This window comes from Desarmillaria tabescens (assembly GCF_030435595.1).
Source record: "Desarmillaria tabescens strain CCBAS 213 chromosome Unknown EV420scaffold_39, whole genome shotgun sequence".
Classification (NCBI taxonomy): domain Eukaryota; kingdom Fungi; phylum Basidiomycota; class Agaricomycetes; order Agaricales; family Physalacriaceae; genus Desarmillaria; species Desarmillaria tabescens.
The window spans coordinates 394,872-415,226 of NW_026848338.1; the positions used below are offsets into that span (position 1 = coordinate 394,872).

Here is a 20,355-nt window from a genome sequence, read left to right on the forward strand (position 1 = left end):
GCACTCAGCGACCACTTCGCTGAGAAGACACACAGCCAGGGAAGCCTGGAGCCCAGCAAGTGATGAAGCTTTGTTAAATGCAATTGCTATTCTGCCCATAAATTCATCCTTTCTTTATGCCTGAAAACAGTCTCGACTGAAGATGAATCACCATCTCCTGATGTCACTTCTGAGGACTTCGCTTTCAGTCCTGACGCTCTTGAATCCGCAAATAAGCTGTCTTTTGAAGACTTTGTCTGACGCATCCTATCAAGCTCCTGCTTGACTTGGCCAAAATCACATCAGTGGAAACCATCTTACCATGTCACCAAATTATGCCGGCTTGAGTGCCACATAGCAGAGCTGTTTCAATTGTGAGAACTTGGACTCAAATTCAAGCAAATGAGCATCTATCTAGACCAGATTCAGATTCAGAGAAGGAGAACATGGTCTATTCATGGACAAGGTAGGCAGCATACACCAATTTCCTTGCCACCTTTTCTTATATGTCGTACCAGCAGACGACCTCATCATTCCGTTCCACAAGCACCAACCTCATCATGAAATGCATCCCTGCCTGGACAGCCCCAAGTGCCTCTGGCCCGATTATAATACAATTTTCTCCTTTTTTTTGGAATGTATATTTTGAAACAGCAAGTGCAACCTGTAATGTAATTATGTACAGAGCCTGGAAGCTCATCCATGACAGGGGTGGAATCCAAGAATGTGCAGATATATTTTGAGTGTGGGTTAGCACTTGAGTCATATTGCAAGAGGCAAAAAATGCAGAAACTAGTATGATTGACAGTCATTGCTTTACTTTAGCCACAATAAACATAGTTTTAAAATTGTTAGAAGAGAAACATAAATTGGCCAAAGGCTGTCATGAAAAAACACACATCCTTAGCGCATACAAGTATTTCATATGAAGGCATTATAGAACGGACTTGCTTGGCATGTACTCTGAGTGCATAGATTCATCCTCACCTGACATTGGTTCTGACTTGACGTCAGATTCCTGAAGCTCCTCGGGAGCATCCTTCTTTTTCCCTGTATCATTGTCTTTTGACCCACTGTCATCTCCGCCAGTGGCCATCCTCTTTCTTTCCTAATTCATGGTCATCTCCATCACTATCATCTATATCATCTTCAACGTCAGAGCAATCAAAATCGGTGGCTGTATTCCAGTCGAAATAGGCACCCAGATCTGTTGTGATTGTTAGATTAGCATATGTGTCAAATTCCCCACTTACCAAGGAGGTCAACTTTCTTGTGAACCAAAAATATGGGCCTAACATGCAAACATGCCACCTGTCGCTTGTATGCATGGAGAAAGTCGGTGGTCAGCTCCATTTGCAAAAAGGTCTCCAACGAATTTGCAACATCTTGACGAAATGAATCAAAATTAAACATGAGGGATTCATGTTCTCCCTGAGCCTTGTGCACTCTTAAAGCCTTTTGAGCATAGAAGATCAAAGAACACTGGAGCAAGATAGGGTGTGCAGTGAACAACAATGCAAAAGGGCAGTTAACTGTCAGACCAGGGCATTGAACTTCGCTGACAACTCTGTGAGGAGTGTGGATGTAATGCCAAAAAATGTAGTATATTACCAATATTTATGAGCTACTCTGTACATAATAGTGAGACTAAACATTGAGAACTGAAGCTTGTACCAGCCATGCACACTTGTTCCCATGCCCGGTCAAGTGCCACAGTGACCTTGCCGAAAATGCAGACCTACAATTTGGGGGTGGCAGATCACGGCAGTGGCAGCAGAAAACCTCAGTTTTAAGGATCTTCAATCTAAATCTAGTACTCTTACCTTCAGTGACATCTTTATACTGTTATAAACATCTCATTTATGATTTGCAGTGTGTTAAATTTATGCCAAATCATGAAGAAAAAGTGCCAGAGCAATGCCAAGGCTATCTTGCCATGGGCTTGGCAAGATCAATGATGTCATTATTCCCTATTCGAATCGGCCGGCTCCAATGGCTGGAAGGCATGGTGCTCACCAGAAAAGGTAATGATCTACCAGTGGTGCTCTGCTACCCCTAGTCAGTCAATGTGCTTCAAAGTCTCTAAATCATGTCGTACTCTTGGTAACCACCACATGTGCTCTGCAATCCACTAGGTGCATCAATGTTAACAGATGTTCGTTCATGAAATATTTGAAGCCTGATAAATCAATTGCGAATGGCCCAATAATTGATTGATCACACCATGAGAGTGATCGAAGCATTTTCCAGATGGTAGTGAATTCCATTGAAAAACTTGCACCCCAGCTGTCTGTGGATCAGAATGCATATATTGCTTGTCCATCATCTTACTAATGGACACAAAAAGGATGGTAGAAAATCACCTCGAGTCCCGCTCAGCACTGAAAGGCGGTGCCTGGTCATGTGGCCATAGTACTTAGTCAACCACAGCATGATATCAGCATCTCTTATCTTCCCCTCATCTCCACTGCAAGATGACCTCTGTCATTGGAAGCGACCGCTATGCTTATCACCCAACCGTTTCCTACCGTACCCCTGCTGCCCCTTCTTGAGCTGAGGGCCCTGCTGAAACCAACGCAGTGAAGAGTCCCACCGTTGCTGGGACGAAAAGCATCCGAGAGGATCTTCGGATGCTCACGCTCACTCTGCAACCCCTCACCAGGTTCCCTCTCGATAAATATTTGTCCTCTGAGGACAATCATATACCCCCCATACTTCGAAATGCTCCCAGCCACCTTCGCAGTTGGCTCTTGAACATCAGTAGGTGGGAACATGATAAAATATATATGACAGCAGTTAACGAGGAGGACAAATCATGGGTTCAAGAGCATTACAAAGAAGTCATCGAGGCCATGCCTGTTCGGTGCGTTATTATGTGGATCAGCTTTATCTTGAGTATTGACTATGGCTTCTTAGACTCGAATTGTGGGAAAATAATATAATTCTACAAATACCATCTCAAATCCATCAATTTGCCGGTCGGGTCATCCAGAGGGCGATGGATAAATATGAATCTGGCACCCACTCTCTCACACTTATGGAAACTGCTGATGTCCCTCTTTCTGATAAGCATTGGAAACAGTGCGACATCCAAATCTATGACTTAGGGCCTCCACCTGACAACACCAGCCCAGCAGTCCAAAAGTCTTACTCATACCCCACTGTTGTCATCAAAGTCGGATTCTCTGAATCTGCCGCAGCTTTAGATTTCAACATTGCATGAGCTCTCTGCTTGACGGAAGGGAGGCTGTGGATCGGCATTGCCCTCAATATCGGCAAAGGCCAGATGCCTGTCCTCACCGTCAGTGTCTTTTGGTTTGGGCTAGACTTGATGTCAGAAGAGAAGGTTGCAGAAGAAAGGATTGAATCTGGTCAAGTGTATGGCCGATACGAGAGGCATTGGGTACCGGTCACATATCAAGACCAAAGACGCTACAATCATTTCTTGGCCATCGGGCCAGAGACAATCGAAAAAAATGGGGAACGTGGCAAACCGGTCTACTATTGTGTGAAAAAGGATTCCTGGGTAGTAAGTTCCATATATTTGCTGGCATGAGTTAATTCCTGAGTTCTCCTAGATTACAGAGGACAAGCATGGCCCTGAGCAAGATATCATTATCCAGGAGGGGTATTATAAGCATGCTTATAAGGACTATGATGCTCCTGCTCTGACTATCCCTGCTGATGAATTGTGGAAAGCCCTGTTGAAATGTAAAGAAGTAACAGGAGTGCTAAAAAGTGATATGGAGTCCTACAAAAATACTGGTACCACTGGGGAACCCAATGCTGAGGATTCCGAGCCAAGTGAAAGGCGGCAGCAATGGGTAGTTATGGAGGTTGATTTCGATGCTCCTGTTCCCAAGAAGTTGAAACGAAGCCACTGACATCATAACGACATGGACATTGAAGGAATTAAAATTTGGTGTGTTAATGAATTACCATTTACACTTCACCCAAGGCGGAACTAACCCTGCCATGTCTCAGTTTCGTCACTTTAGCCTGTGAGGATCAGTATTTTTTCTAGCGAGCACAGGTATTGCTGATCAGCCACTGGAGTGATCAATTTGAAGTGCAACCGAAAACCTCGATCTGTTGTGCTTTCGTCAATCTTCAGCCGTTCCTCTTCAGAATATGCATACCACCCCTTTATATACTATATTTTCATTTTACCAAGTCCTGGATTTTTTGTGGTAGCCAATAGTGGTTTTTCATCCTTGTATTAATGTGATGATGGTTGACTGGGACACCCCCTGTGTGGCTGTGAGATCAATTGTTGTTCAGCTCAACCTATCAAGCTTGATACATTGATGGCAAAAGTACACAGGACAGATGAGAATTTGAGGGATATCTGAATGCCCACAATAGGGTTACATTTTGGGAGGTCGATCTAAGATCTTGGCAGAAAATTTACATAAAATTTGCATATTCCCAACTTGATCTCTGACAAGCGGCATGGGATTTAGATCCTCTGTCGACTGGTACACCTATACCTCTTGTTTGTCAACTCGGTGTTTGGCCGTGGCTCTGTTATATCCACTTATACGTTGCATACCTTTCTCCTTCCTTAGTTATCTTTTATGTTCCCTTGACGCTGAGGAAGTATGCCTTTTTTATTTCACTACCTACGAATGTATGCTTTCAGATTACTGTGTAGACTGACTGTGTCCATACTTGTTAGGTTCACTGGTCATCATCCTCCAAAATGGGAAGTTAGCCGAACCCCCAACGAATTCGTAAAATGTTACATTCATGCTCAAAATTCAGGTTTGCCAAAGAATTTTGGTCTTCCTGGTGCACTGATTGTAATGGATGTGAATGGCATCATTCATTTGAGCTTTGTTTACCTATCCTTTCGGACAGCTAGGATTTCTACTACCATGTCATTTTTGGGTTTTTCATGCTCTGCCTAAGTTACATCGACTCACCTGATGCTTTCTTGATGCATTGCATGATCTTACATCAGCACCTCAACTGGCCCTAGTTTCTGTGGTCTTGACACTTTGCTTTCGACATGACTGTGCTTGTTTGACTTCTGAACCGGTGTTATGCGGGTCGCGCGACCATCACCAAAGTCATCAGTCAGGGTCATTGGATGGCTTTGACTTTTGCCCCAGTGACCAGAATCCCGAGGCCATGGTGCCTATGCTGGTCACGCTGACAAACCAGACAAATTAGTCCCAGGCTACCGTATCTGCATGACCAGCAACTTTGACCTCTGCATACCGGTGCTTCTGCCGCCTCATAGTACATTTCTTCTGCCGATATCCCCTAGTGATAATCGTAGTAGTGAAATAAATATATCTCTTTCTCCAGTCTTTCATGTCAAAAGATGCTAACACCGGGCTAAAATCCGTGATGGATATTCTCAATTCTGCATCATCACCAAAGTCCCCCCCTTCCCTCCGTAAAAAAACTGTGCACTTCTTAGCTATGTCTCACTTCAAGTAGGAAACTTGAGTTGAAATATGTACCCCCCCTGTTTGGGAACACAAGAGCATGTATAAATTCAGAAAAACATATTTGTAAAGGCTAACTATGAGGACTCAAAAGGCTATGTCCATCAACCCAAAGTACAGGTCCCAAATGAATCCAGCCACCTCTTCCGGAATACTCTCCTCCATCGCTTCAATAAAGTCATCCCTTGTATCAGCCTCTTCAAGATGTCTTGATATGTATCGCTTCGGGTACTGGTATACCTCCAGATATCTTGCAAGTAACTTGGGAAGACATAGTGGTGACATGGATCTTGGCCTGGAGGGCCCCACTTGGCCAAGGCTTACTGGAGTCCTTGGTGAGCTGTGTGATGCTACGGAATTCAGGGAGGGTATGAGTAACTTTTAGAACAACACTCACTGGGAGATGAAAATATGTCCCCATTGCCAATGCTATTGACAGTCACATTCGAAGTGAGGTAGTTGCCATGATCTCATTTGAATAAGTAAAGTTGAAGGGAAATCCTTGATAAATTACTTACGAGTTTTCCTTGGTGACAAGTCGGGAATGTGTGCCTTCCCTTTCTGCTTCGAAGGGGTCCCCACTGGAGATGCTGTGGGTGAAGCTATGGTGGGTGTAGGGCGGGGAACTCGACTGCCAGCATGAAATGGCAAAGTCGTTGTGTTGGCCGGGTATTGATCTACACATCCATACACAGTTGCACCACGACTCATTTGACAGATTAGCGCATTTTCAATCTTATCGAAGCCGTGGGCCCTGCGATATGTTGGGTTTGACCGATTGACTTGGTCCACAGCATGTTCTCTATGTCAAAAGTATGGTGAGTTTGATTCTGAAAAAGATCAAAAGACACACTGGTGATAGAAGATGCCTGCCCTTGTGCCATATATGATGGCCCAGAAGGTGGCCCCATCATTGTCGAACATTGCAGTGATCGTGGGCCATTCTTGCCACTCATGCAAAGACACTCTGAAAGTTACATCATCCTCTTGGCCATGATACACCAGGAATGGATTCAAATGTGTGTTCAACACCAATGCCTGATCCTTTCTTTTGCAGTAAACCACGACTGGCCACTTAGCACCAGTAGTACCATTTGGAATCCACACCCTTCCAGATCATTTAATATGGTTCCGCTTAAGAAAGTGAATGACTTACAGTTGGTTCTTGTAGACTCTGGGACTGACACCGGATACATTAGGGGGTGAAAGAACAGTGCACCATGGTATTGTGTGGACCATCACAAGTGGAAGGGATTGACAATGTGTCAGACTATGTTTTTTTTACGATGGGGTGATTCTTGGAAAATGAAATATGGCTGGAATTCTGCCCGAAATAAGGGAAGAAAATCCTGAAGTCTTTATTCTATTGGCATCATTACCATGAAGTCGTGCGTATGTTCTTTGAATTCTTCTGTTTCATAAGTACCACCTGGGTTCTTATGTCACGTTCTACTCACATCATGCTCATCTCAAAGAAGGGGTTTCTAAGACGGAAAACTATAATGCCGAAGCACCTTAGTAACTTTGGACAGGCCTTTGATCCTGGTTTACTTATGTACTTGGATATTTGCCTTCCCAAACTTAAATTTTTTTTTGGCTAAATATTCTCATGGGCCATCCAGCTCGATGGCCAATGGCCAGAAAAAGAAATGGAATCTAGCCAAGTCCGATTGTCTTGAAGGCCGATTGTTCTGTTTCAAAATCGTCATTAGTTACCATGTTCGCTTGAAACATTATTTCAAGCTGGCATGGTTTTAATGCAATGTCTCTTCACACGGAAAACGTCTCCAGAGAACACCTGCGCCATAGGATGGATTTTATGAGTTGTTTAAGAACCAGCAATGCGGTTCATTCTTGTATTTACATAAACGTTGTGTCAAAAACACAATAAAACTGTGTCCAATGGAAAAGGTGATATTTCAAAGCAAACATGATAACTATTGACAATTTTGAAACAGAACAATCGGTCTTCAAGACAATTGGACTTTGCTAGGTTCTGTTTCCTTTTCTGGCCATTGGCCATCGAGCTGGATGGCCCGTGAGAACATTTAGCCAAAAAAAAATTTAAGTTTGGGAAGGCAAATATCCGAGTACATAAGTAAACCAGGATCAAAGGCCCACACAAAGTTACTAAGGTGCTTCGGCCACCTTTCAAGTCAGACAGAAACGGGGGTTCATAAAAGTAGTTATGAACAAACTTCTATCAAGAATAGTACTACGTATGTTCAAAACTCTTGTAAGCAGAACCAAGTGCACCACTCGTTACAATGATGCCTTTGCGGGAATTGCTCGAGGGAACCATCCACATTTCCTTCACCAAAGAGTTGCCATCCCAGAACACTGTAAAATGATTAACTTGAGTTTTATCATTTTTGCAATACATATGCAGATTTCGCCATGACTTGGGGGTCCGTCAGCCATTTTCCGGCGCCTGAAGATGACATTCAATAACCCATTACTGAAAAGGAGATGTTGGAAGTACCTTGATAATCCAAGACAAAACACTTTCCCAATGTCTGAGAGTATTGGAGGTGCTGCAGGAAGCATAAAAATGTGGTGATGGCAAGATGATCTTCGGAAACATCTTCGACCGGTTTGGGGGCACCATTCGATACATACTTGACGAAGTCATCAGAATCTAGGAGTCGTTCCACCAGGACACAAAAACCCTGCCAATCCTTTAGCTTGACCGATTCTGGATGGGAAGTCAGCGCGACTGCTGCCTCAACAAAGCAAAGGTCCGGAATTGGTCCAGGTGGTGGCCCATAGGATGACACTTTGGCATGGACCAATGCAATGCTCATGTCATGAATGGCATTCGCCCAGACCAAAGTATTCGCTTCCTGTAAGACAGCCGTACATTCGACATCATCAGTCATCCGCTGCACCCCTTGCCTAGTCATGAGGCCAAAGTATGGCTGCTTGATACAGACTTTTCCCTGCAGCGCTGCCGGAACATCAACACCCTCTAGGTTCATTCCAACCTTTAGCAGCCCAAAGTGAGCCATTTTGAAAGAGCTGGATCTGAGTCATTGTTCTTCACTCTCCGCCCAGTTGACATAAATGTGTCCCCATAACTGCGAAGTGAAGGTGAATTGAGGGCTGCTGAGAAGTCCAGAAATGAGTTGAGGGATCAAACAAATCTCAACTGCCCATTCTGGTAAACCTAAAATATGTGTAGGTGATTAACATGGATTGTTTTGGGTGTAGAACTCACCAGGATTGAAGCTGCTCTCAAGGTAAGTTCCACCGGTGTCGATAATGTCCAGAATCACATCAAACCATTTGGTGCAGTCTGATACATCAATGCCAGTACAAAGTCGCTTGCTGCTGGGAACGTCCGTAGGAGGTGCTGGAGAAAGCTACAGAACTCAGTTAGCCTGGTAAGACTTAACTGGAAAGTCACCCACCACCCATTTTGAGGAATATGACTGTTCACTATTCGCCTAAAGAATGATGTTAGGTTGTGCGACAAAGAGAATGTCCTCCTCTCACTGAGATGGTCGACTCAGGTGGTCCGGAAACAATTGAAACATAATCAATATCCGAAAGGTCATCCATCTGTTTAAAATCAATGAATATCCAAACAGGGGCATCCTAGTTAACGTACATCTGAATCAAGTTCTGGTTCTTCACGCTTCTTCCCTTTTCCATTCTTGACAGGGGATGACTTGAAAGAAATCAACATAAATTGACACATAATGACAATAATCATACCTTTGGAGTATCACCAGCCTCCCATTCATCATATCTTTCAGCCACTGCAGGGTTGAGTATCATATACCAGTTCTCAGGGGCTCCCTGAGAATATTTCAAGCCTCCAACTGGTGTGCCCTTCTTTGAGAGCCCTTTGGTTATACCTTTATAAAACAACTCTGTTGGTTTCATTAAATCTCCTTCCAGAACAGGTATCCACCCAGAGTCCACAACGAAGAAATTGTCAGTAGTGAACTTGAAGCCCTTCACTTTGTGATGGGCTTGTACTAAAACAAGCAGGCTTTCGAGCATGCATTGCACGACTTCAGTGTGGGGAGTCGGAGGAGGAAAGGAGACACCATGTTGTACGTTCTGCCAAAAGTCAAATGGTGTAACCATGACAAAGTTAGAGCTTATGTGGAAGGAGATGCCTTTCTTTGTCCCGTTTTCCCTTTTGACCTGAACAAAGACCTTTGCAAGTACGCCTTGACCTTCTACTGCGAGTTTGCAAAACTTGTCCTTCTCAGAATTGTAGAGATAATGAGCAGGCGAATAACCGGTTTTAAGGGCATTTTTATTCAGCAATGATGATATCACGACTGGCAACCTCGATTCCAGTGCAGCTCCTGTCAGAGAGTACATTCACCAAACAAGAAAAGGTCAGTAAACATTCCTACCTTTCGCTTTGGCCTTCTTGACACTTTCATCAATCGAAAGGGTGTTTGGGATGGACGCAATGACTTTCAGAATAGCGTCGGCTACTTCGAGCAGGTGAATTCCTGGAATCGTTGGAACAGGTGGTGGTGCCATCTGATGGGCTAACAAAACCAATGAGATTTATCGTGTTGTGCATGTGGATAAGACTTATGGGATGACACCGCTCCATCTTTCTTCGATAGATGTCTTGCGCGCTGTGATGCAGCTTCTATAAAAGAATATTGGCTTGGAAGAGGTGAAAGCGCAAAAGGGCATACTTTTCTTTGACGCAAGCATGGCACAGGATTTACAAGTGGTCAAGGTCAGGGTCTCAGTCCCCAGGTTCCTCAATGTAGCAGGCCCATCCTTGCACAAACATGCCTTCATTTGAAACTTTTCCTCCCCTGGCTGAAACTTGTATGGATCACTGTTCACTTTGCGATTTTTGCAACATTGGTATTCACAATGATCAGAACTATCATCTAGTGCAAAGGTAAGATCAACCAGATCAACTGGGCCTGGAATGTGTCAGTACCTGCCAGCACATTATATTGTCGAATACTTACTGGCACCCCCTAGCAGCAGTGATCGGAAATGTAAAGTCGAAAGGTCACTCACGTTCAGAGCATCCAGCGTCTCCATGGCGGATAAAGGAAGCCATCTGCCGGGCATGTACAAATGGAACGGACTTGAAAAGATACCACAAACATCCTGTCTGCCAGAGACTTTCTGTCTTAGAATTTCTAAGATATCCTGGATGGATGAACTTCCATTGACGACTGGAAAAACAGTTCATCAAAGACGTGATCAATGACTTTGTAAAACTTACCGAGCGCAAAGTTCCCAGATGGACACTTTATAAAGATGGTAAAGGCAGGCGGACTGTGGAGTGACATTTTGCTCGGTTCCATAATCAGTCTCTTTGTGGGTCAAACACCTATGTGGAAGAAAGACGTTACTGAATTGCAAGGCTGGGTTTGCTAAGCATGCACAAAGAGACTTTGAGGTGATGGCTGTGAGCAGTCTGTGAGAGTGATAAAAGCCTTGAATATCATCAACTGAACATCGTGAAAATACTCAGAAGAGGCTTTACCCATGAAGAGCAGAAGCACACCAACACAGCAAGACAAGAGGACGCAAGTCTCTGCTTGAGAACTGGAAGTGTTTTCACTCATGAAAGTTTGGCAGTCTCTGCAATGAAAGTGTGCTTTATATACCCGTTTTTGCGCATTGTCATACCGTCTTAAAATGGTTAATCAATTATGGTAAAGACTACATTGCTGGGCCCAAATTCAACCAGTTTTTCAGCCAGAATGAAATAATTTCATCTTTTAGTGAAAGATATTCTTGGCCCAGCGAACATTTCCACTTCATATAAAAAGACGCCGATATTTTCCATCCGAAATTGTAATGAGTGTCACCAGATATCCCAGAAAATCTTGTCCAATGATGCAGGGCCATTCATTGTGTTGGAATAACAGGACCCTAATGATGAGACAACTGTCAGTGTCTATGCATGCTTCCATTTCACGTCATGGAGACAAACACAAATAAAAGATATTCCTTGATTTTTCCAGATTTACGTCCGATCTAGGCCAGGACAACAAGTGATTTTTGGGTATCCATATTTATACCTGTTTCTCGTCATGCCCAATCAACACCTTCCACTTGGTGAGTCATCGTAAATTTTCTTTTCATTCCATTGACTGTGGTGAAGTACCAGATGAAATAATTTTGCCGAGACTGAAAGAGCTTTGGCTGATGGAGGGCAACGTAACTGATACCATTCTGTGTGAAGAACTCCAGAAAGTTTTCGATATGTCAAAGTATACCTTGGGATATGTTGAAGTTCTCGCCCGGAGGATCCATTAATGGTTTCTTTCCAGCCTTTCCAGCTTCAAAAGGATGAGAAAAAGGCTAGGATTCCTCAGTACATGGCAGCAAAAGCATACTGTTGAGACTGTCTTGGAACATTTGGATGAAATGCGGGAGCAATTCCCTAAGGTGGGTTATTTCAAAATGAAGAAGCATCTAAGAATTGACCACAATGTGCGAGTTTCAAGGTGAGTCTTTAAATTCTTCTAATGGTACAATTCTTAATGAAAGGGAAGAGACATAATCAAGGAATGGGTGTATTTGAAGGAACCCTTGCATGCGTCCCGAAGAATTTGAAAGGGACTCATCAGAAAAGTTTTTTATTGTGCTGGTGTCAATGACCTCTGGTGCGTCGACCAACATGACAAGTGGAAATATCGCTTTGGCCTCTGCCTTCACAGTGGCATAGACCCTTTCACTGGCATCCTGAAGTGGATGCGAGTCTGGTGGAACAATTCAAATCCCATCTTAATCTGTTCATACTACCTGGATGTAGTGGAACACACTGGGCATAGGTCTTTAAACCTTTCTGCAAGGGGTCACTATCTTTCTCTTGTCCAGACGGTCCTGTTCTTACACAAAGTGATATGGGCAACAAGAATGGTAACCAGGCTAGGGTGCATAGCTTCTTGTGCCAATGGACTGACAAGGACTTGGACAATACCTTGCAGCACTGATGGATGGCAGAGAAGAAAAACATTCCTTCAGAAATTGTATGGAGTGTGTTCCGTGCTCACTTTAGCTTTGGCTATGAAGGACTCTTTCAGTTTGGCATTGAGCAAGGCTGGTATGACCTGGAGGTGCCTCTGGAAGCATACATCTCTTCTCTTTAACAGCTTCAAATCGAACTGGACTCAGCTGATTTCATAGATTGATATTCCGTTTCCTTTTTATCCCTTGGTTCTAACAAGAACTCGATTTGTATGTGATCAAAAACAACATGACAAAGAAAAGATGAAATCGCAAGGTGGCAAGACTGAACAGAGTCCCTTTACTCATTGAACAAGCTCCTGAGTGATTTGGGGCCCAGGATTTCAAGGTACCTACAAGCACCTATCATTTTTCCAAATTCAATGTTTCTTCATAGGTTGCTTTCATCCCAGAAACTATACAAGCTGTGAGGCAAATTTATGCCCCACCTGATCACCCCATGCTGCAGCTTGTCCCTAACTCATTTAGGCAGTGGGCTGAAGTATTTATGGAGGAACTCGGCCATCCAGAAGTAACCCGAGAGTGCATCTGGAATGTATACCTTGCATTGCTGGATAAATTTCACGAACGCCATATTGTTGTTCTTGATGAATGGCACATTGCTTCTACGAGAGCATATGAAGCAGAAGAAACCGATAAGAATCAAGGAGGTCCAAAAGAGGTGGTTGGGCAAGGTCAGAATCTTTCAAATCGGACACTAAGCAATCTGATAAACTTCAATCAGACCAAGCTACAATACCTGATATTCCAGACTTGAACAGTGACGACAAACTTGATGATGCCAATGTGGAAGATGTCGAAGCTGATGAAGAAGATGCTGAAATTTCAGGCGAGGCACCCGTTATAGAGATGTCCATCCGAGAATTCTTACAGCATATGTAGTGAATGATGTTATATTTTCTTTTGCTCAGGCATACAAGACTACATTATAGGTGGTCATGGAAGGGGACAAAGGCCACGAGCCAGTTCATCTTTTGAATTCTATTCTGGGATGTCACAGGATGGCACTCAACTCACATGGTCATATGACAGCTCGATGGCATTGCTGACTAAGACTGTCATCCAGCTTGATGATATTGCTGACTAAGACCCACAATCCAGCCTTCCAGTCTTTGAAGACAGATATAAAACGGTGTGAGATATAACATTCAAGGTCACTTTGAAATGTGTCTGGGCATACCTCTGAATGGGCGGATGCGATCTTGTGCTCTATTTTCTCATAAAATCCCATTTATAGTATTCACACCTTTTAGGGCATATGTCTACATCTGGTTTCTATACCCTATGTTGTGGTCTGTCTCAAGTGGTATCTACTGAGGGTGGTATGCTTTACTAACTAATTTCTACTAGCATGTCGTGAAAAGAGGGGGGGGCAGGAGAGAGTGATATCTAGGTGGGCTGTACTTGGGAGAGATGGGTTTGTGGCCTTGGGAGGCCCAAAGGTAGTCGCCTTGGATAGTGGTTGAGTTGTGTGAGGGGGGTTTTCGCTGGGTGTTGTAGATCAGGGATCACATAGCCATGTGTGGCATCTATGTAGCACTTGCAGAGGTTGTATGTTAGTACAGGCTTATGGATGAAAGTGTGTGAGGACTGTCCTCCAGTGTGGAGGTGGGAGGAGACTGTCTGCGAAACATGAATCCTCCCCCTTGCATGCCCGAGGCACCTCAAGATGTTGGCTCGAGCTACATTCCACAGGGGAGGAGCATCTTGCCATGGTCTTGCATCGTTTGTTGCTAGGAGTAGGTGTTGTAACATGTGTAGAATACAGTGTTGTGGCTAGTGATGGTTGCTCAATTTTCTCTCAAAGGTACTGTTAATCAATGATAGTTGCCTGTGGCAAGGGATGATTATCTGGGGCTCAGTCAAACATCTGCTGTGTTGGTTGCTATACGCAATCACATGTGGTAAGTTGTTCTCTACCGTAGGTGTATTGTAAGGGAAGAAAGAAAAATAAAGAACCTTGTAAGACATCGTGAACGTGTATGTAGCTAAGCATTCACAAAAAAATCGAGTTGAGGAGAGTCGAGAAAGGAAGTTGAAGAATGCCAGTCAGAGCGTAGGAAATGACTGATGGAGTAGGTGGTAAACACAGAAAAAGGACTAAAAATAGTAATTTCTTTTGCAACGGAGGGCTTGCCAGTTTGCAGAAGTTCATACGTCAGCCTAAAGATATTTGTAAAAATTGAAACAGGTGGTTTACAAGTCACACACCGTAATCTGAGCTCTATGAGATTGTCGTTCAAAAATTCTCCAGGTGATAACCGACTCAGATCACTGTTGCTAATATTCACACCACCTGTCGTAGTCCATGGGTACACTAGTATTCTGCAAGGCATGGGCAAAGATTCGTAACATTGGAGAAGGACAAACAACTCATCAGGATCCTTTGCTTGCAGCTCACCATCAGATGCTGTTTCCGAATTTGCTGAGGCAAGCAAGTTTTTAGGTGATTGCAAAGACTGAAAGTTCAGCAACGAATACATGATTTCTTTTGATGAACTCGATTCATCCTGCAACTGGTAAAATAGATGACCAAAGACAGTCAAAATTGAACCTGCCTGGGTTTTGCGCTTGTCCCTTCTTTCGATTCCAGTATGGAATGGTCTCAAAATGGCAGATGGCTTCAGTGGAACAAGGAAATCTGGTTCATCTGGGCTTGAATCTTGTGAACAGTCTTCAGCTATGTTATCTTGATCCTCCTCATCTTCTGGAGAGAATCGGAATAAAGGGACAGTTTTTGGCCCTGAGAAACCCTGTGAGAATGAAACAAATTGCAGAATGTGCCAATTTACTCAAGGGCTTATATCTTTGGGTACACATAGCCAATAGGAGTCAAAAGTGATTGATGAATGATAACGATCTTTGATGTGAGCAGTTACTTCATCGGAGTCTGAACTGAGTCTGAATTTCCCATGTGAAAACAATTTGCCTAAAGTCAACACGTTTTGAGGTGCGATGCTGTTGATCTTCCAATTGGTAGTACTTGCTCTGGCTGCCATCCTGTTCTTTACTATGGCTAGAGATTTATCTGTAAAGAATTATATTCCCCTAGTTCCGATTGAACCTAATTTCCAAAACTATAGTAATTGAACATGTATGAGCACAGCTACTCTACAAAGGACCATGTGGTATGGAGAATCTCTTATCTAAATGTGGAGTGTCTTCAGAAATTGAGTGTCTTCAAATAAATCAGCAAGTCACCTGTTTCAACCTATTTATGCCAGTTAGCAGTGAACAAGGGGAATTTCATTTTGGACCTAGTATACATAATGACCATGGATTTTGATGCACATATTGCACAATCTATCAAAGTCAAAGACATTGCACTCTACTGGTTGACATATTGTCTCATGTGATGTTATCAACATGGCATCATCCATAATCACAGCTCACCTGAAAAGCTCTAAGAACTTTTCAACCATAGCTTCAGGTACTTGATCATGCCACTATCAGTTCCTGGGCAAAGAGATCGAAGAAAAAATTGTTCGAATACTGATCTCCTCAAAACCATCGATCAGCTGTGCTTTAGTCCCATAAACCCAAGGCTCAAGCTGAATTGCACTGATTGATGTCCTTTATAAAGAAACAACTCGCCAACGATGAAGACATACTGGTGGAAACTTGATTGAAACATTTCATTTTCGGAAGCGTATGGGTCTTTGTTTTTCTCGGAAGGTTATGGATGCAAGATTAACATAGGTTACTTACTATCCATAATCTATAACCTGTACAGTTGTGCATTTCAGAACCACGAAAAGCATAACAATGTATCTATGTACAACCCACAGGCTCATTTCAAATCATGGAATGCCAAGTTTGCCATAAGCACAAAACTGGGAATTTTGATTATCCAGCAGAAAGGAAAAATAAATATTATGTAGATGATATTCAATGTTATGCTATACTTGGCTACAGATAAGTTTCTGGAGTCATATTGCTATACATGGCAGGTGTTAGCATTGCAAATACTGGCTATTGCTTATAACCGGAGCATACCAGTCTTGTATTCCATACATATGGGTGCTGTTACTTTTGAACCACAGTACACAGTAAAACCATGTGGGTGCTGTCACTTTAGAACCTTGGGAACATGTGTTTTGTATCATTTTTTACCAATCTATGTACTATGGACTTACTAAGGATTCGCTTCAAAGATTCTAAATTTATTCTGGACTTGTAGTATAAAAGCTAGTATACACCACAGAAAATGGTAGTTAAGAGACACACAGGTTATCAACAACAAGTAACTAAGTTGCTACAACCACTATCTCTTGTACCCACTAGGAGACAGACAATAACAGCATAGTCACTCCGAGTTATACTCTCTGTCATGGCTTTTCTTCTAATGGTATTGGTGTATGCTCATATTGTGCCAATACACGGAATTTCGTGTTCACAACTCACTTTTATCTTTTATCCCACCAGCATTGTTTCACTTTCACCAGCCAGCATTGTTTTACCAGTCTTCACTTTCTACATCGCCATTGTTTCACCCCAGTTCAGCTCAGTATAGTGACATCCCTGTGTGGACACAGATTAGGATCGTTATTGCTGCCAGCAGTGTCTGTCATGGAATTTCTGTCAACAGTTTCAGTATAGGACCTTCAGTCATGGTATTTGTTATCTTGCCATCAGTTTCAGTATAGGATAGTCTCCATGTAGACTCAGGATTAGTATCAGTTTCATTTTGCCATTGTTAACCTCAGTATAGTTTCAGTATCAGTCCAGCCCAGTCCCAGCCATTGTTTTGCCATCACTAGTTCCCCCTCATATCATCGCCAGTTCGTCTTATCTTCGTTTTACCGCCAGTTTCTCATTTCTCGACTACAGTCTTCATTTATTGCTGTCACGGTATTTGTTATCTTGCCAACAGCATTTCTCTTTGATGGCATTTTCTCTAATTCCATCAACATTGCCCACGGCTTTTACCAGTTAATTGCCATCACTTTGTTCATGGTTTGCTGGTATTCCCAGTTATACTGGATTCCGTTCCTTCTCATCTATCGAGACTCTTCCTGGCTTACAGCCAACGTTTTCTAGTACTCGATCGTTAAGGGTACTACTTTGCTGACTGAAAAGTCGCAGAGTATACTTGCGTTCTTGAGGAATTCATCGCACGGAGGTGCACCGAAACACTCGCACAACAACAAAGCCTTTATTGCCACTACATGCCATTTGCTGTGAACTCCTCTAGAGTTTTGGTTTTTGCCGTTGCCATGGAAGTTTAGGCTCATCACTGAGCAGTGCACCTCTTGCCTGTGTATAAGCTCAGTCAAACCTCAGACTTTCTCCAACTGTCCATTGCTTGCCGACCAAATGAACATGATCAGGATTATGAATGCTATGCAGTAAGCATGTGAGTTGAAAAAAGATAATTGTATTCAATAGGATTATAAGCTAATCACTCAAACAGGTGTGCTGATCATGATATGACTTTTTGATATTACAGACTTGGAGTCAGACACAAGAGCACATGGGAGGCAATGAAAGCATTGTGTGAAGAGATCTGTAATGCTTTTGGCATTTCATTGGACTCAGAGGTGCAAGACTCAGATGGTGATGTCATTGTGGCTGATACACTAGATGTGTCAGATGTCAAGATGAATATAGCTGCCACCAGTTTAGATGATATGGAGGGGAACAATGTGGAAGAATGGGAGACTGATGATGAGTCTGAAGATGTTGGACTCAGAGGGAGTGATGATGAGTCAGAGGTGCTCAAAGTTGATAATGAGGACTCAGAGGAGGAGCTGGATAATGTAGAGGAGGAGCTGGATGAGTTGTATGATGAGAAGAATAATGAAGGTAAGGAGGAGGAAGAATATCTTGGGTACAGTTGTTTGTAGTAGCTATGTATACAAAATGATACTACCATATGAGACTGCTTTGATATAATGCCATTGGAAATAATTGATATATCTGAGGTTTGATAATGTATTATAAGCCTAGTCGATGATTCTTCACTACCATAATACTCCATGTTGTCCCTCAACCTTCAGCACAACTCAGGAAGCCATATGATTTAAATCAAGAATTCTTAGATATTATAATTGATTATATTTGTAGTTGATTATAGCACTACCTCATATACCCAGAAAACCCTTAGATAGGAATGTGACCTTTTGACACTTTTTTGTGGTGCATATAGGCCTCAGTTGGTTCGAAATGCCACCTTCCATTCATCACCCTCCTTGATTTGCACATTGTTATATCCCCACCTCACATCTAGTTTGATGAAGTATTTGGCACCTTTCAACTTGTCCATGAGCTCTGAGATGAGTGGCAAGGGATACCTGTTCTTGATTGTCAACTCATTGAGCTTTCAATAGTCCTGGACTGGTCAAAGTTTTCTATCTTTCTTTTTAATAAAAAAGAAGAGAGACATCATGGGAGATTTTAATGGTTAAATGTGTCTGGTGGCAAGGTTCTCATCTAGGAACTTGTTGAGCTCTTCTTTCTCTGCCAGGTTAAGGGGGTACACTTTGCAGTCTAGGCTAGCATTCACATTGGGGATCAATTCGATGGCGTGGTCCGAAGGTTTGTGAGGTGGAAGTTTGTTGAAGTTCTCTTTTGCAAATACATTGATAAAGTCCCAGTAATGTTCAGAAACAATTTCTTCAAAAGACTTCTTTCCTTTCCTTGTTAGCCTGGCTGCCAACTCATTTGCCTTGCTTCCCATAGCCCTACAGTGAAATGCTTCCTCAAAGTCAATGACAAGTAATGTATCTCCTTCCCTCAAACTCCATTCCCCATTTTTGTTCAGGATCCTTGTCAAGAAGCTGGAATGGGATTTTGTGGCAGTCGCAATGTGCTAGGATGATGGTTTTGGTATTCCAGTCTATGATTGGATTGTGCTGCTTGAGCCAGTCATGTCCTAGGAATATAGAGGTCATTCCTAGATCCACCACTGCTAACTCTATTCACTCTTGATGATCTCCTATGTGCAATCACACATCTGCATACTCTGTGATGTCTCCTCCCTTGTGTGGGTTCCATCCACATTGTAGACAGTGGTAGGGTGCACTGCCTTCCAGACATTAAGGCCATGACTCCTGACCCATTGGCAATCAATGGCACTCCCTGTATACCCACTGTCAACCAGGGCAGTGACTGAATGGGTCTTTAGTGTCCACCATTTCCAACTGCACTTGATAGACACATTCCTTCCCTTCCTTCCTCAGATGTACATTGGTGGTGTTTTTAATTTATTGAGCCACTCCCACTTGTGTGATAGTCATTGAGGCTCTCACCTAAGCATTCACTAAGTTCCAGTGCTAGCTCAGGGTTGATCTCTGGTTGTTGCTTTGGATGTATCCAGCCATTGAGAATGGCAATTTTCTTTTCCATGGTGGAGGCAAGTCATAACCCCAATAGGTCCATAAGTGCCTAAAGAGTTCTAGCCAGATGTCTGAGTACTTCACAACATAGCCTGGGTCTTCCTCAGTTGTTTTCACCTTGGCTGGTGGGTTGTACTTCCTGTTGGACTTCTTCTTAAGACTCTGCTGATAACTATAATCATCCTTGTTGTCCAGTACTTTCTTCAACAGTTATGTTGGGATGGGAGAGAGGCTCTCTGCTCCTGTTCAGGCCTCTTGATCCTTGTAGTCTCTTGAGTATTTTCAGTCCTGGATAGAATGCTTGTCACCATGCTTTGTAACCTCCTTTTGTGATATTGCCTTCTTGTGGTAACTTCTCACCTGTTGGGCATTGTTCCCTGCCGCAAACTGTGTTCTATGTAGTACTGAGCCACCTTAGTTGGTGACAACTCCAGATGACGCTTTGACTCATTTGGTCTTCTTCCTTCTTCCAGGGTTGACAGAGTTTCCTCTCAAACCTTTGAGCTCTATTGCACTAGAGGTCTTTGCCTGCCCTGATGCTTATGAGGCATCTACCTGAGCCTTTTATGGTGTCTTGGCTACTCATGCTCATCTTGAGTATTCTA

At 43.0% G+C, this 20,355-nt stretch overlaps 6 protein-coding genes across 6 annotated transcripts; 3 read left to right on the top strand and 3 right to left on the bottom strand.

The window, feature by feature from the left end:
• Positions 1 to 1,055: 1,055 nt before the first annotated feature.
• On the bottom strand, positions 1,056 to 1,392 carry EV420DRAFT_1647147 (uncharacterized protein; the record flags this gene model as incomplete). The annotated part of the gene is made up of 2 exons (XM_060478007.1): positions 1,056 to 1,186; positions 1,233 to 1,392. The coding sequence occupies 2 exons, from the start codon at positions 1,390 to 1,392 to the stop codon at positions 1,056 to 1,058; spliced, it is 291 nt and encodes a 96-aa protein (XP_060326816.1).
• Positions 1,393 to 2,481: 1,089 nt separating this feature from the next.
• On the top strand, positions 2,482 to 3,863 carry EV420DRAFT_1708713 (uncharacterized protein; the record flags this gene model as incomplete). The annotated part of the gene is made up of 6 exons (XM_060479579.1): positions 2,482 to 2,558; positions 2,642 to 2,739; positions 2,776 to 2,842; positions 2,896 to 3,060; positions 3,226 to 3,508; positions 3,558 to 3,863. The coding sequence occupies 6 exons, from the start codon at positions 2,482 to 2,484 to the stop codon at positions 3,861 to 3,863; spliced, it is 996 nt and encodes a 331-aa protein (XP_060326817.1).
• Positions 3,864 to 4,933: 1,070 nt separating this feature from the next.
• On the bottom strand, positions 4,934 to 6,674 carry EV420DRAFT_1483298 (uncharacterized protein; the record flags this gene model as incomplete). Its single annotated transcript, XM_060469961.1, has 9 exons — positions 4,934 to 5,119; positions 5,203 to 5,247; positions 5,419 to 5,455; positions 5,554 to 5,696; positions 5,760 to 5,785; positions 5,833 to 5,904; positions 5,954 to 6,237; positions 6,289 to 6,543; positions 6,592 to 6,674. 9 exons carry the CDS (start codon positions 6,672 to 6,674, stop codon positions 4,934 to 4,936), a joined length of 1,131 nt encoding a protein of 376 aa, XP_060326818.1.
• Positions 6,675 to 7,879: 1,205 nt separating this feature from the next.
• On the bottom strand, positions 7,880 to 8,338 carry EV420DRAFT_1275463 (uncharacterized protein; the record flags this gene model as incomplete). Its single annotated transcript, XM_060467902.1, has 1 exon — positions 7,880 to 8,338. One exon carries the CDS (start codon positions 8,336 to 8,338, stop codon positions 7,880 to 7,882), a length of 459 nt encoding a protein of 152 aa, XP_060326819.1.
• Positions 8,339 to 12,804: 4,466 nt separating this feature from the next.
• EV420DRAFT_1221376 (uncharacterized protein) lies at positions 12,805 to 12,981 on the top strand (the record flags this gene model as incomplete). Its single annotated transcript, XM_060466460.1, has 1 exon — positions 12,805 to 12,981. A coding segment is annotated over one exon (177 nt), but the record flags the coding sequence as incomplete, so codon positions are not given.
• Positions 12,982 to 17,896: 4,915 nt separating this feature from the next.
• EV420DRAFT_1647153 (uncharacterized protein) lies at positions 17,897 to 18,259 on the top strand (the record flags this gene model as incomplete). The annotated part of the gene is made up of 1 exon (XM_060478008.1): positions 17,897 to 18,259. One exon carries the CDS (start codon positions 17,897 to 17,899, stop codon positions 18,257 to 18,259), a length of 363 nt encoding a protein of 120 aa, XP_060326821.1.
• Positions 18,260 to 20,355: the final 2,096 nt, after the last annotated feature.